The sequence below is a fragment of the Delphinapterus leucas genome, chromosome X, assembly GCF_059928025.1.
Source record: "Delphinapterus leucas isolate spDelLeu-1000000601 "Yukka" chromosome X, BTC_Dleu_Yukka2, whole genome shotgun sequence".
Taxonomy (NCBI): domain Eukaryota; kingdom Metazoa; phylum Chordata; class Mammalia; order Artiodactyla; family Monodontidae; genus Delphinapterus; species Delphinapterus leucas.
The window spans coordinates 115,082,872-115,099,293 of NC_143150.1; the positions used below are offsets into that span (position 1 = coordinate 115,082,872).

The 16,422-nt window shown below is 32.0% G+C and overlaps 1 protein-coding gene across 5 annotated transcripts in view; it reads right to left on the reverse strand.

The window, feature by feature from the left end:
* The window catches only part of CNKSR2 (connector enhancer of kinase suppressor of Ras 2), a 255,875-nt gene that overhangs the window by 182,443 nt on the left and 57,010 nt on the right, over nucleotides 1-16,422 (reverse strand). For all 5 annotated transcript variants that reach the window (XM_022560502.2, XM_022560501.2, XM_022560500.2 and 2 more), the window contains exon 3: nucleotides 12,551-12,753. In XM_022560502.2, the coding sequence (XP_022416210.1) occupies nucleotides 12,551-12,753 (203 nt within the window). The remainder of the gene's footprint in view (nucleotides 1-12,550; nucleotides 12,754-16,422) is intronic.

Here is a 16,422-nt window from a genome sequence, read left to right on the forward strand (position 1 = left end):
AGGAAGAAAATTGAGGGAAATGCTTGGAAGATAATTCAAGAAAAATGTTTGTTTTCCATCAAATTTCTCTTTTTTTTAGTGCTTAATATTTAAAAGTTCTTTCGTACTTCTTACGAGGTCTCTTCACTACATCTAAAATAAAACACCACCAAAAAGGCATGCTTTAGCAAAGACATTTTAGTTTATTTTCAAATGAAAGTAAGATTTTGAGTCCAGTGGCTTCTTGAAATAGTCACAATTCAGAGCTAGTCTAATGACAGCTATCACCTACCGAGGACTTACTACATGCCAGTTACTTTTCTAAATGCTTTACATGTACCAACTAATTTTCACAACTCTTATAAGATAGGCACTATTATCATTCCCATTTTACATATAAGAAATGTGAGGTAGAGAAAGGTTAAGTGAAAACTAGTAAATGGTGGAGCTAGTATTCAAACCCAGGAAGTCTGACTCCAGACTCCACAGTCCAGAGTTAAACACAAATATACCACCTCTATGAACTTAAGTAGGTTTTTATTTGTACCAAATCAATTACTTACATCACTTCACATCCCTTTTCAAACAACTTGGCATGTAAATAATATATATTGGTATGAGGTTTATATTTTCAAGAATGTTATAGACAGCAGCAGTCTTCCCAAGCAAGTGTTTTGCCACCAAAGGAATTCAGTGCCTTTCCATTAGTCCTTATCCTCTCTCTTGTCTACGAATGCCAATCAGGTTTTTGTGGGGCCAAAGCTTATATGATTTGGGAGGCCCAGTTTAAAGAAAACAAAATCACAAATAGAAAAGAAGGTATGGGGGTAAATATTTAGTCGGATTACTAGAACTTTAGTGCTTTGGATCTCTCTACTGATAACTCTTAAGGCAATTTACTATAAATGATTATATAAGACTGCTTCCTGGTTACAAACTGAATTTGTCTCTCTTCTAGAAAACGCTACAACTCAAGCACCTCCCATTGTCACAGGGGTCCACAGGAGAGGCCCTTTATTGGTTACATTTTTTTAAAAACGTATTTTTCACTTATGTATTTTGGCCATTCTAATAGCTAAGTAGAGGCTTATCACAGATTTAACTTGTAATTCCCCAAAGTTATATGTATTTGCTCTATTTATATATTATCTATATTTAATCGTTAACTATATTTCCCTAATAATTTTCTAACTGGTTGTGCTGACTTGTGCATATTTGCTATCCATATATAATCTTCAGTGAAATGTCTGCTCAAGCCCTTTGCCCATTCTTTATTTAGATTTTTGGCATTACTATTGAGTTTAGAGACTTCTCAGTATTTTCTGTATGCAAGTCCTTTGTTGAATAGGTAACCTGTAAAATTTCTTCTCCGTCTATGGCTTCTCTTTCCATCCTTTAACAGAATCTTTAGCAGGTCAAAAGTTTTTTATTTTAATGAGGTCAAATTTATCGATAATTTCTTTTCTGGATCGTACCTTTAGCCTTATATCTAAGAAATCTTCACCTGACTCTAACTCAAGTTTTCTTCTAAAAGTTTTTTATTTTACTTTTAGATCTATGACCCATTTTTAACTCAATTTTTGTATAAGGTGTGAGGTTTGGGTCGAGGTTCACTTTTTTCCCTCTGCCTATCCAAGTGTTCCAACACCATTTGTTGAAAAACTAACCATTCTCCACTGAATTGCTTTTGCTCCTTTGTCAAAAACTGGCTAACCATATGCATAAAGTTCTGGACTCTCTGTGTCTATCTTGCCACCAATACCAGTTTTGATTACTGAAGTTAGATAATATTTAAAATAGTATTAAAAAACTTCAAAATTGATGAAGTATTATGGTCCCTTTATTTTTAATACAAATTTTAGAATCATACTGTCTGTAGCTATAAAAAAAACCCTGCTGTAATTTTTATGTGAATTTTATTAAACCTACAGGAAGATTTGAGAACTGACATCTTTACTAAGTTGAGTCTTCCAATCCATGAACACAGCATGTCTCTCCATTTATTTAGGTCTTGTTTGATTTTTTTTTATTTTTATTTAATTTTTTTTGTTTGATTTTATACATCAGTGTTTTATAGTTTTCACATACAAATCCTGTAGATATTCTGCTAAATTTATATGTAGGCATCTCATTAATTCTAGAGCAACTGTAAATTATACCATGTTTTTACTTTTTGTTTCCAACTGTACATTGCTAGTATACAAGAATGTGATAAATTTTTCTGTGTAGACTTCATATTCTACAACCTTGTCAAATTCACTTACTAGTTCAAAAAGATGTTTTGTAGCTATCTTGGAATATTCTACACACAGACATATATTATCTGCAAATAGGAAAAGTTTTAGTTTTTCCTTTCTAATCTCTAGACCTTTTACTTCCTTTCCTGGCCTACTGTATTGGATATAACAGGAGGGATGAGAGAGGACAGCCTTGCCTTATTCCCAATCTTAGGAGGAAAGTATTGTCTTTCACAGTACAAGGTCAGCTGTTGCTTTTTATATATGCTTCATATCAAGTTGAGATATTACTACTCTATTCCTACTTTGCTGAGAATTTTCCTCATGATCAGGTATAGGATTCTACTGAATGCTTTTTTTTTACATTAACTGATTATATGATTTTTATTCTACAGCACATTAACATGGTAGACTACATTGGTTTATTTTCAAGTACTGAAGCAGCCTTGCCTGCCTAGAATGAATCCCACTTAGTCAAGGTGCACAGTTCTATTTATATGTGGTTGGACTTGGATTGCCAATATTTTGTGGAGGATTATAACATGTAAGTTTGTACTATCTTTGCCGGGTATTGGAATCAGGATAATGATTGTACCATAAAATGAGATGGGATGGATTACCTCTATGTCTATTTTCTGAAATAGACTGTGTAGAATTGGTGTTATTTTTTCTTTAAACATAGAATTCACCAGTGACATCATCTAGGCCTGGAACTTTTTTCCCCTACTCCAAAGAGTTTCTAAGTACAATTCAATTTCTTTAATAGTTACAGGATTATTCAGAGAATCTATTTCATCTTGGGTAAGTTTTGGTAGTTTTTGTGTTTTTGAAGGAATTGGTTCATTTCATCTAAGCTGTCAAATGTATGTATAAAGAATTATTTGTAGTATTCCTTTATTATCCGTTTAATTTTGATTGACTTCTCAACATAGTGTGGTCCCGTTTTCAGTTTCATTGATTTCTGTTCATTTATCATTATTATTTGCTCCCTTTTGCTGCTTTGGGCTTATTTTCTACTTTCTTTTTTCTTTAATTTTATTTTTTTAAGAATACTTAGCATGAGATCTAACCTCTTAACAAAAATTTAACTGTAAAAGACAATACTATTAATTATAGGTACAGTGTTCTACAGCAGATCTCTAGAACTTTTTCATCTTGCTTAACTAAAACTTTATGCCCATGCTTGTTGATTAGCAATTATTTTTCTACTTTCTTGAGATGAGAGCTTAGATAATTGATTTGAGACCTTTCTTTTGTTCTGATATAAGCATTCAGTGCTTACAAATTTTCCTTTCAGAATTGCTTTAGCTGCATGCCTCAAAAACTATGACTTGCTCTAATTTTCATTCTGTTCAATGTATTTCTTTTTATTTCCCTTGAGATTTCCTCTTTTATCCATGGATTAGTTAGAAGTGTGTTGTTTGATTTCTAGTTTGACTCCATTATGGTTAAAGAAGAGATTCTAACTGATTTAAACTATTTTAAATGTGTTGAAGTTTGTTTTATGATGCAGATACGGTGTACCTTCATGAATGTTCCATGGGCACTTGAAAAGAATTTGTATTCTACTGTTGTTGGATGAAATGCTCTCAAAATGTCAAGTATATCTTGTTATCTGGTGTTGTTCAGCTCTTCTAATCCTTACTTTCTGTTTTGAGAGAGGAGATGAGATATCCAATTGTAATTGTGGATCTGTCTATTTCTTCTTTTAGTTCTGTCATTTTTTGCTTCAAGTACTTTGAAATTATTGTGTGGTATATACATCTTAGCAGTTTCTGTTTCTTGTTTTTTGAATTGTCTATTTATAGGCTCATCTGTTGCATTTTGGTGTTCTTCGTTTTTAATTTAAATGTAATATTCACCTAGTACACATTAACCCCCTGCTTCTCGTAACTGTTTGTTGCAAGTATTTTCCCCAGTTTGTCATCTGTCTTATACTTAGTCATGTTTTTCAATTTTATGTAGTCAAAGTCAAACAGCATATTTCTTTGCATTTTATTCCATATTTTAAAATACTTAATAATAAGTCTACATCTAGAAATCATTTTTTGTCTATATTTTCTCCAGTTTTCTTATGGATTTATTTTTCCCTCTTAAATAAATGATAGGCCTAAAATTACTTTAGTGAACAGGTAGTGTTCTATCATTATTTATTCTCCAAAGGCTTAATCAAGTACCCCAATTCCACTTATCAAATGACCCTTTCTTTTTCCAGGGGTTTGAACATATTGTTTTCTAAATGATTCTATATACCGCAGTCTATTATGCGCTGTCTTCCACTACTGTTTATTCCTATTCCGAAATGGTATATTTTTCAACATAGTTTACTAAAACAGGAGTCATTAAGAATTTAAATAATGATAATTAGAACAAAATGTATGTAATTAATTAATCTGAAGTCATTGCATAGGTATATCTAAATTTATTAAAACTCATTAAACTTAAAATGGATAAATTTTATAGAATGTAAATTAGGCTTCAATAAAACTATTTTTAAAAAGATGTTAAGATACAAGCACTTCTAGGAAAACATCATTTAAAAAAACCACCCCAAGACCATTTTTTTTGCTGCATTGAAGCATAAAAATTGGCATTTTAATTAAGAATTCAAAAATGCTTCTGGCATGATTAGAAAGAGCTTGGGTTCCTAGTTTTGCAAAGGTCAAAGTCTGTTAATAAAATCTAAAAGCTTCATTCAAAAGTGAGGAGATGAAATACAGCATGATTTTCCCCATAAAATCTTAAAAAAAGACTCATTTGATCTTGAAAATGTACCAAAAGAAAAATCTATTTGATAGCAAACTGAATTCTAAGGCGTGTTTTCCACTTTCCTGAGCACTCATATTTCAAGTGGGACAAGCTTCTCGCTCAAGATTAACTGTCAAAAAAAACTGGAAAAAAAAATCTAAGATATACCTAGGAAAACATGCATTTTATCTTGTAGTGAATTCCCCTAAAGTTTTCATTTTAAAGGCAAATCATATACAACCACACAAGAACCATTCTTAGCCAGCACATCTTAATGTTTGGGATGATGATAAATAAAAGAAGGCTGACAGGTTCCAATCTTTGTCAGTTACCAAAGATGAACACTCAATCATGACTTAATGAGATAAAGAAATGGATCTCTAACATGATCAACTTGAAAACAAAACAAAATTAAGAGAGGAATTTGTTCCTCAGTCTAAAGAAACCCCAAGTTAGAGCTCAGGCTACTTAGAAAAAAACACGTGGCTGACTTGAGGTAAAGAAAATAAAATACATGGCAGGAAAAATTTTTGATGCCAGAAAGTTAAAAAAAAAATAAATAAAATCTTTGGCTCATTAATAAATGGCCATTACAGGAACTATCCTACTTAGATCTTAAAAGTTACACAACTATCCTCAAATCATCATATGGATAATAAAATGCTTATACTTCTTTCTAGTGCAAAAGTTATTGACCCTATAAAAATTATTTGTTGTACATTCTTTTCAAACAAAAGCATTTATGGAAAGGTTATTAATGGTTCAGAAATCCTAAACAAATTAGAAGCTAACAAGAAAAACTAAGGAGTTAATTAGGAAATCTGGAAAGCCTTACTGTTTCTCATGTTGGCACTGCTGAGCCTAAGGGGCATTCTATGAACAATAGCCTTGCTAACATCACTGCTCATTTCTGGAACAAGAGGTGCCAAGTTGGAGCACTGAGCACACAAGAGGAAATAAGACTAAACAACGAGCCACAGCATTTGGCAGTGTTTGGGGTAGATTTCTTTGTCTCTGTAATTTTTCCATGGTATAGAAATAATTTTTGTCCTATAGTTTCATATCATGGAAGAAGAAATTAGTTCAACCACTTTTGTAGATAAAGCAAAAGATTTCAAAGAATACATTTTTTCCCTTGGCATACTAACCCTTATGCCTTAAACATTTAAAAGGTTTTCAGTGATATAAAAAGACATCTCATTGATCCTTTCTAAACAGAATGATCTTAAAATGTATTTCAGAAACAATTAGAAATAGGTATTAATGCTAAAAATGAGAGAAAATAATAAATTTTCATTATAAATAGCAAAATAAACTTTTTCTACATATAATACTTTTGAATATTTTTTAATGATGTTACTGTACAACATGGTACATGCAGTGATCTGGAAACGTCCAAGTATAGATTGATTTGGCAAAGCCATATAAAACTGTAAGAAAGATGAGGTGTGAGAAACAGCAGGATGTAGGTTAAAAATAGACAAGTAAACCATGAATTGAAAATAAACAGTAAAGCTACCAACTGTGATTCACCTCTGAGGCTTTTCCTCTGGGAAAGTCTGTTGTTTCACTCAAGTCGATATTTAAAATACGAAGAAAAAGGGGATTTCTGTTAGCCTTAGATTTTATTTTCTTTAAGAAATGTAAGGAGCTAATTTTTGAAAATAAATGTTACTTAAATGGAAGCTCCACTGAAATTGCAGTTTTTGTGATTTGTAAACATTTTCCCTAGCACCCTAATGCTTTTGCCTTAAACATTCAAAAGGTTTTCAGTGATATTAAGAGATATCTCATTGATGTCTTCAAAGTAAAATGAGAAATAAACTTTCTATAAAAAAATTCTATATAGCAATTTGAAGTATCAAGGCCAGAAAAAGAAAAGTGGTATTCTTGTTTAGCATTTGAGGAGAAACACCAAAGTACAAATAAATGTTTATATATGCCGCATTCCTAAGAATTGCTTCCTCAAAATCCTTAAGAACTGGTCCACATTCAAAAGGAGACGTAGTATGACAAAGGAACATGATAAAAGAGAAACAAGAAGGGCTTTGGTATCACAACAAAAATAGATTCAAATTATAATTTTCACACTAGTGAATAACTTCAGGCAAATTACTTCATGTTTCATATGTAAAATGGGGATAATGATACCCGCTTCGTGAGAATTCAGTAAGTCAATACATGAAAAGCATCTAGTTCAGTAGGGAGCTAAATTAAAGATTTTTTCCTATTCTTTCTTTTCCTTTCTCCCTTCAAGTGACATAAAATAAAAATTGCAATAAACTCATCATATTGCTGTGCATGCAAGTTCTCCCCAAAATGTAAAAAAAAATTAATGCCAAAAAGTCAGATTTTAAAAAAATTAAGCCAGTTGTTTGGCATCAAAATAACCATAGTTACCTGAGAGAATTTTTCATTTTTCAACTAAAGAATTATACTATATTGTACACTAAAGGAATAAACTAAGGTTAAAGATCCAATGCTTGGCAATATTCGATTGCAGTGACCATTTTAAACCCTCCAAATTAAAGGCAATCTACCATGACAAATCAAGATATTAAAAGTTTTTGGTCAACATAATTTCTATGGAACTTTTATAATTAAGTACTTAAGTTCTTCAAAACAAAAATAAAAAAGACAAGATACATTCTTACCTTATATAAAGAAAGCACAAAAACAGGTTAGTTTTGGTCTAGAACTTGGTATTAACTAAATTTAGTCAGAGAAGAGGTAGGGAGTTAAATCATGATTCTACAAGTCACCAACAAACTTTGTTAGTGTTTATTCTTTGAAATTATGTAAAGGGAAATAAGATGAATATATTCCTCATATGGCTTTGGTGAACAAGGTCAATGATTTATAGAATATTAGTGCTTAGAAGAGAACTTCAAATTCTGCAGGTCTTACATCCTTATTCTAAAAAGAAAATAAAAACAGAGGTTAAGGTTCAAGGTTACCCAGGGCCAGAGGCAGAGGTGAAACTCAACTCTCTCTTAGCCCTTTGTTCTTTTATACTATTTCACGATGTATTTCGGCAGGGATTCACAACAGAGTCATGGAGAACACTGCTCTTTTGGCTTTTCTAGCATTGATTAATGTGTTTTGCTTCCTGTGTAGTTTGCAGAACACACTGAAACAAGAGGGCATGTGGAATGTTGTCTTGTGCTCTTGCTGCTACCTAGAAAACATTTTTTCTTTGAAAGGAATAAAAATATAACTTAAATACACATCCACTAACAATCTCTAATAAAAGTCTGGGCTACTTGTCAGGAAAACAAACAGCATAAACATTTTACTTGGCACAGTTATAGATAAAATCCTATTACATTTAAATTGATTTTGGGACCTTTTGAAATTTATATTAGCCAAGGAGTAGTTAAGATATTCATACAATCCATGGAAGAGAAGGAAGCAAAGTAAGTTCCCAGATACAGAAGTAGCCCTCATCATTTGCCTTTCCTCTTTTCCAACACCTCTAAAAGATGCAGTCTATGAAAAGTAGAAGTTAATATTATACAAAACTATCCTGAACTACAAACCATTTCACAGAAAAATTTCTTCAAAAAGGAGTTATCACTTACCTTTAACTCACAATCAACCCAAGAATTCCAGTTTTCATTAATTCTAAGTAAAAACACTAAACTGTTGTTGGTAAGATCACATATATCCTGATTCCCTAATTTACTACACACTTTCAGCCTTACCGTGCCTAACCTGTCAGCAGCATTTGACTCTACTGACCACTTCCTTTTTTTCCCTAAAACCCCTTATTCCCATCTTAAACGTTCTCACCACATACACAAAAAAGGTAATTATGTGAGGTGATAGATTATATTAACTAATCTTATCATGGTAATCATTTTGCAATGTATATGTGTATCAAATCATCACGTTGTACACTTTAAACTTACACAATGTTATATATCACTCATATCTCAATAAAGTTGGAAAAAATAAAATAATACTAAAATATCAACACTGCCCCCCCACCCGCCCACCAAAAAACTCTTTAATCCCTTTGCTACCGTGACACACTCTCAACTAATTCTATCCTATGGAGTCTGGTTATGTCTTCTTATTTTTTTCCATAAGCTGAACTTCTAATCATCCTTCGGTTTGTGGTGGTCTGCAGAGGTCATTCCTTTTCTCAGTTCTCTTCATTCACTCAGAAAAATTTATTGAGCACCCACTATAGGGCAGGAACTCTTCTAGATAATTGTGATAGCAGTGAACAAAGCAGATGAAAATCCATGCTCTCCAGAAGCATACATTATATATAGAGCAGTCAGACAAAAACAATAACACATAAGTAAATTATATACTGTGTTAGAAGGGTTTGTGTTAATGGAAAGCAAATAGAGCAGGATAAGAGGAATCCATTCTAAAAATCTCCTTACACCACCATATTAATGTATTCAGGACTTTAACTACCACCTATATTTTAACTATTCCCAAATCTCTATCCACCGTATATCTTTTCTGAGCAGCAATACTCTAAAGACCTTTTCACAATCTATCATGGCCAACACTCAACACTTGTCCTCCACCATAACCTGTTCCTCCTGTTTTGATAATGGCATCACCATCCATTGAGTCAGCCAAGTCAGATACCTCTTATTCACCTTAGGTTTCTCCTTTTCCTTAGTCTCTCTGTCTAACAGTCTTCTATCCTCACTGCTGCTTCTCTAATTAAAGATCTCAGTAAATAGCAATGGAGAGAATCAACTCTGTAGTCAGGCGCCTGGAATGAATCCTGGCTCCACCACTTACTTCCTATTTGGTTTTGAACTTAACTTCTGCCTCTGTATGTGCTAGTTTTCCTATCTGTAAAATGAAGACAACTCTCCTAGGTTTGCTTTGAGTGTGGCTGGTAGCATCAGAATCACCAATAGTAGCAGCAGCATGATAACAGCTGGCACTCCATACTGGCAGGTTCCATATCCATGGATTCAACCAACCTCGAATCAAAATATTTGAAAAAAAATTCCAGAGAGTTCAAAAAAGCAAAATTTGAATTTGTTGTACAAGGCAATTATTTACATAGCATTTACACTGTATTAGGTATTATAAGTAATCTACAGATGATTTAAAACATAAAGGAGGATGTGCGTAGGTTACATGCAAATACTGTCATTTTATATAAGGGACTTGAGAATCCTCAGGTTTTGGTATCTGAGGGGGTGCTGGGCAGGTAATGAGGGACAAATATTCCTGAAACAACCTCTTAACTGGTTTCCCTTCTTCCAGCCTTATTCTTTCCCTAATCTTTCCCAACATTATAGCCCAAGTAATCTTCAAAATTCAAAGGTCTGAACACAACAGTGACCCTAAACAGCTCCCCATTGCCTTCAGCATAAAGTCCAAATGCCTTAAAATGACAAAGAATTCTTTTTCTCCTTCTTCTTTCCTTTTTAAAACTAAAGCTGTTAAAGCATAATCATTATAGACAAGCCAGCCTGGAGCTGAACTTTCCTGAGAAAAATCTTCAAAATATAAACTTCAGTTTCTTTTTAAAATTTACAGTCTCAGCAGAAGATTTTAAAGTTATCACAAAGTTGTCTCTTTTCCTCCTAAGTATATATTTTATTTTCATGATCAAAATGTTAAATGGCCTTTGATTTAATGATCACCATAGGTAGTATGATATAACACAAAATAAGCATTGTGAGAACCTTTGCAGCAATGGAAGCCAAACAGATGATTTAAATTATTTCCTTCAGACTTTTTGTCACATTTTCTCTTTCGATGAAACAAACGCAAAATACCATTGATTGACTTCATGGATTACTATGTATGTGTGTGTACGCTCATGTATGTTTGTAGATGAACTGGCATTTACTAAGGACATCTTATTAGATGATAAAAATAATGCCACCGTAAAAAATTATATAATACAATAAAATCAGAAACTACTATGTAGTGTTCTAGAAGCCATTATGTGATTTTATAAACAGCCATACCTGCCATTAAGAAGTAAAAACATTCTCTAATCATTCTATTTATTTACTGATTTAACAAGTACTAGTGTAAAAAGAAAATAATGAAATTTACCAAATATAAATATCAAGGCTGAGCTAATTTACAATTATAGGACAGGTGATAGTTATAAGAAGATATAACTAAAATCAAATATATTTTCTATAAGTTTCTGATTACTGAGAAGCCTCCTGAAACAAGTATATTACGTTACTTAAGGATAAGCCATATTTTAAATATATTTACTTACCATTATGCTACTTGTAGAATTTACATGTTTAAACAGCAATTACTTCATACAATGGATAAATGTGGTTTAAACAATTATGAGAATTTTCATGATGTCATAATATAAGAGAAATATGCTGTCTGCCGATTAATTATCAAAAAGCTAATAATTACAGCTTAGTGTTCAGATTTGGATTTAGTATTGTCATGTTATATGTTATTAGTAATATATATAAATTTAGACAATATAGAATTAAGTAAAATTACCTTAACTTTTACCTTAGACATATAAATACTTTGTTTTTAATATAAAGTCTCATATTTTTAAAAAGCCAAAATATAATACAGTTGAACTTCAAACAAAGAGAGGGTTAGGGGTGCCAACCCCACACAGTCGAAAAGTCATGTGTAACTTTATAGTCAGCCCTCCATATCCACAGATTCAACCAATGGATGATTATGTTCATATAGTAATGTAGTGCGTATTTATTGAAAAAACTCTGTATATAAGCGGACCCATGCAGTTCAAACCCATGTTGTTCAAGGGTCACTGCGTATATATGTGTATATATATGTATATGTATGTAAATTCTACTGACATTTATTCAAGAAAGAATTCTAGTAAAATTCTACATATCAGAATTTCTTATAAGAGACAAAATGTTTTTTAAGATTTGATTTTTTAACCATCATAACACAGTACATGTCCCCTACAAAAATATTTTCAAAAATGAAAGAGCTTATTTAGTATTTTTTAAATAGTTGTAATGTTTTACCATTAAAATGTTTAATCACATATACAATTTTAATCTAACTTTTTTCATTTTATATTATGAAAACTTTTATGTGTTCCAAGACAAATGAAACTTAACTAAGTTAGCAAAAAAAGGACCAAAATTGTTTTTATAATATCCAAAATTGACTGTGCAATGTGAATAATAATAAAGAATAAATAAAGCAAAGGTAATGAGACATACAGTGCATGCTATGAAAGTGTCAGTGTCTAATCACCCATTTAAAACAATAAATAGAATACTGATGGTCACTTCCTTAAATATGACCAATGAATGAAAAGAATACAGAAAATCAGGAGACAAGGTAGTATTATAAATCTTGTTATGACAGCCAAAAATGATTTTCCTTATAGAGCAGCAAATGTATTTTGAAACTGTCAGGGACTAATTATTGATTAGCTACTTGGATATAAAATTTTGCAAACAGTATCTCTTTGATGATATGCTTATATTGTGGTAAATCATAATTAGGCATTTGTTAATATCCCTCGTACTTATCTAATCCTTTCACAAGAAAAAAATGAAATAACGTTATATTCACACTGATGCCTGAGGAGGATAACTTAGGAAACACATGAAAGATTTTACCTGTCCAACCAGGCAAGCAGACTCTTGGCTGCTCCAATCAGATCCACAACCGAAGTCAGAAAATCATTTGGCAATTTTCGGCTGGTTCTCCCATCATAATGGCCACTCCTTCTCCTCCCTGTTATAAAATTCTGTAGATTTTTGGCAGATGCATTCAACTTGTGAGAAAGGGTTTTTAGATTTTCTGTTTCCAAGCCATAATTCTGAAATATAAAAAGACAGAGAACAAATATACTTAAAGTCAATATTTTATTCATTCGTTGAAACATTTACTGAGTACTTTACTATATGTATAGGCAGTGGAACAAATATTAAGAGTTACACATAAATAAGATAGGATTCCTGGCCTAGCAGAACCCATAGTCAAATGAGGATTTGGGGAAACGTCAGATAAACAAATTACAAGAAAATGTGTAAGTGCTAATATGAACATGGAAAGATGAGGGCATTATGTCTTGGAATTATGCCACCCAAGACAGAAAGATTATAAGGACTCATAAGCAGTTTCTTTTTCAACCCAAACCTAAGTTCATTTACTTGTGAAATTCATTATTATCAACAATTATTTGAGTATCTATTAGCATATGCATAGTCATGAATGTAGGCACTAGGAAAAATTCTGCTTTCCCCAAATGAGAAAGTAAGTACAATCCAACAATAAAATGAAATAGCAAAAAATAAATCACATACAATATAACTTTTCTTCTGTGTCCTCTTCATAATGACTCACATAAGAAGTTTCTTTTATGATATGGTATACCAGGAAAACCTCTGCATCCTCAGGGAAACCAATATGCTTTCTCCTTTTTATAATACAAATTATAAAACTAAACTTATTTATAATTTTGTCATGGTTGCATTAGCTCACAGTCAAATATGAAGCACATCTAAAGAAATCATAATGACTTTTTGGTAAGTATAATTGTTCTTCTTTTCCTTGGTCTCACTTTTCAATTTCTATTAATATATATTATTTCACCCTAAATGTTTTATCTATAAATTATTGCAAAAAGGATTTATATGAATAAATACAAATAAACTTTTTTTACCATATGCAATAGGAAAATATTGTCAGATCCCCTCAAATAAACTTTAGGGAAAGATTTCACAAGTCACAATTAATTTTAAAACAGATAATTGTGAGTTGTTAACCTGATCAGAGGATGACCTTGATCAAAGTACTTAGCAGCATGTACGTTACTGTCATGTGTAAAATTAAAAGTATTATTAACTTACAGAAAAGCATAAAACCCAAAGAATGTTAGATAGCCTCTGAGGCCCAAATAAATTCTAAGTTTGATTTATCCCCTCCTTTTACGGTTAAGTAAAGTGAGACACAGGGAGATATTTTGATTTGCTTAGAGCTCAGAGCTTAGAGTAGACAGAAATCAGAATGGGACTACAAGCCCCCAGGCCACCTGTGAGGAAATACCTCTACCCCCACTCCTTAGCACCAATAATCTATTCCTGTCCAAGCAGGGTAGTAGAAACAAGTGAAACAAAATGGAAGAAAATACTGGGGGAAATGAAAAAGGGAAGAAAATGGCACAATGAATTTAGCTATATTATCAAGTCAACAATCACTGGGTAGCTAGTTTATATGAAATTTAGGTTTATTCTTTCTATTTAAGAAAAGAAATAACTTAGAGGAGAAAAAAGGAGGGCGTAGAGGAAGATTTGGATGCATAAACATTAATAGCAAGTTATGTATGTTACCACTAAAGATTTAATAGTGATAAAAATCTGATTGTTCTTTGCTGAGAATTTACATTTTTACTAAAAGAACACTGTTTTGGAGCCATGGATTTGTTTTTTAAAAAACATAGTATATTATATATTCACCGCTAAATTTGAATTGCAATAGTCTCTCAAGTTAAAAGGTTTGGTTTACACAAATAAAACAACATTCTATCCAAATTCTATTGCATCTGAGCATGGATTATTTGTGAAACATTTCGGAGATTTTATCCAGCACGTATCCTCTTATAAGAGATATTCTCTAATGACTAGATAATGACTAGATAACTTATATCAACTAAACTGAAAATGATACTTCTGAAGTACTTGAAAGTATTTTCATAAGTTTCCCCCTGTGTTAAAGCATTTTCCCTTAAGTACAACAGTGTCTGCCCTTTTCATTTTTGTGTATTAATGATTTTAATGAGAAAATATTTGTTTACAAAACAAATTATAAAAATTTCTCAGAGAAACTCAAATTTAAATAGTTTATTAGTGAGGAACCTAATCAACCTGGTAACATAACTTGCACTCTGTAGCCAGTAGCCCCGACAAAAGATTCATTTAAATTATCTCTTCTTATATTACCATCTCAAATATTTTATTAGAAAAGGTAAAAATGATTTTAAAAGAATACAGATCTTCTCATAAAAATCTGAAGGCAAAGTAAAAATACTTTGAAGATTCCAAAATTTAAGATAGCATTACATTAAAAAAAATACAACTCAAGAATTAGAGAATAGAAAAATCTTCTGGACAAAACCTGGTAAGATACCCTGAGGTCTCCTAACTTGGAAGCCTACTAAATAAATATCCTATATGGAGGAATTTCAGGTAAAAAATACAGGCCACAGAGGAATCCAGTAGCGAGAAGAGACAAAAAATGCGTAGTAGAGGAAATTCTTAAAACTTATTCTAGTTAACAAATATAACTAGTTAAATCAGTAATTCAAAAGCGTTTAAGAATTCTAGAAGAGTACAAAAATAGGTTAGAAGCTTCTCTGTATATAACAGTGTCTGTGTGATACTATTTGAACAAAAGAGATGGATTAGTTGATCTCTCAAGTTAATTTTCATCATCACAGTTCTCAGTTCTAAGTAGCTCAAAATCAATTACTGACAACACAGATATCTTTTTGCTTTTTCCTTCATGAAAGTGGACGGTTTGTTGTGACTCACTAAGTCACCAGTAAATCACACTCCCCTGCCTACCATGTAAAGAAGCAACAAGTATATGAAGCACCCCTTTGCTTTTGGCCAAAGGTATGCAGTTGAGAAGTACTGTCTCAACTTTTTAAAAATGCAGGTTTATTCACTACAGACTTGCTTTTTACTGGATATGCATGGGACAACTAGGCATTACTATTGGTACAGAAAGGACTACATCAAGTAAACAAAAGCTTGGACATGAAATGTACTTAGCGATTTTCTTTATCCTATATGTTACCTATGCGGTCAGTAACATTCATGCCAGGAACCAGGTGTGACTCCACACTGATTCAACATAGCCAGTCTAATCTTAAGGAACTGATGCTAAGTTTCTACTGTTCTTCTCTCAGTTATACGCATGCAAAAGCACATGAAAGAAAGAAACAACATTTGAGAAAATCGAGCTGGCTCCCTCACTAGTGGCAAATTCTCACTAAACACTTAACTGGAAATATTGGCACCATGTATTTTACAATGTCAATGCTATTTTATTCAGAGCTCTTAATTTGAATGCATCATGTAGCAGGTGTTTAGGTTTTATAATACTTTGCTTTATAAATATGTGTGAGTCCTAAAAAGATTGCTTTAATGAATTTTTTTTAGAAATGAATTATTTTGAGATGAATGAACCAAGCAATTATGTTGCAAAGAAACAAATCCTAGCAATGGCAGGCATCAAATTTTTCCTACAAAATACCTATTACATGAAAAGTATATGAAGAATGAAATGCAAACTGTTCTTATCCTGTCATAAATGATTCACTTGTACTTCTCAATAAAAGGTGCACTGTCAAAACATAAATTAAGGGCTATACATTAAACTATATGTATTTTATTTATGCTTTACTATTTTAGTTAATACAAGGTGCTCTCTATTGAAGCACACCAAATGGTAGCATAACAGCTTGAAAGAGTTAATATAACTC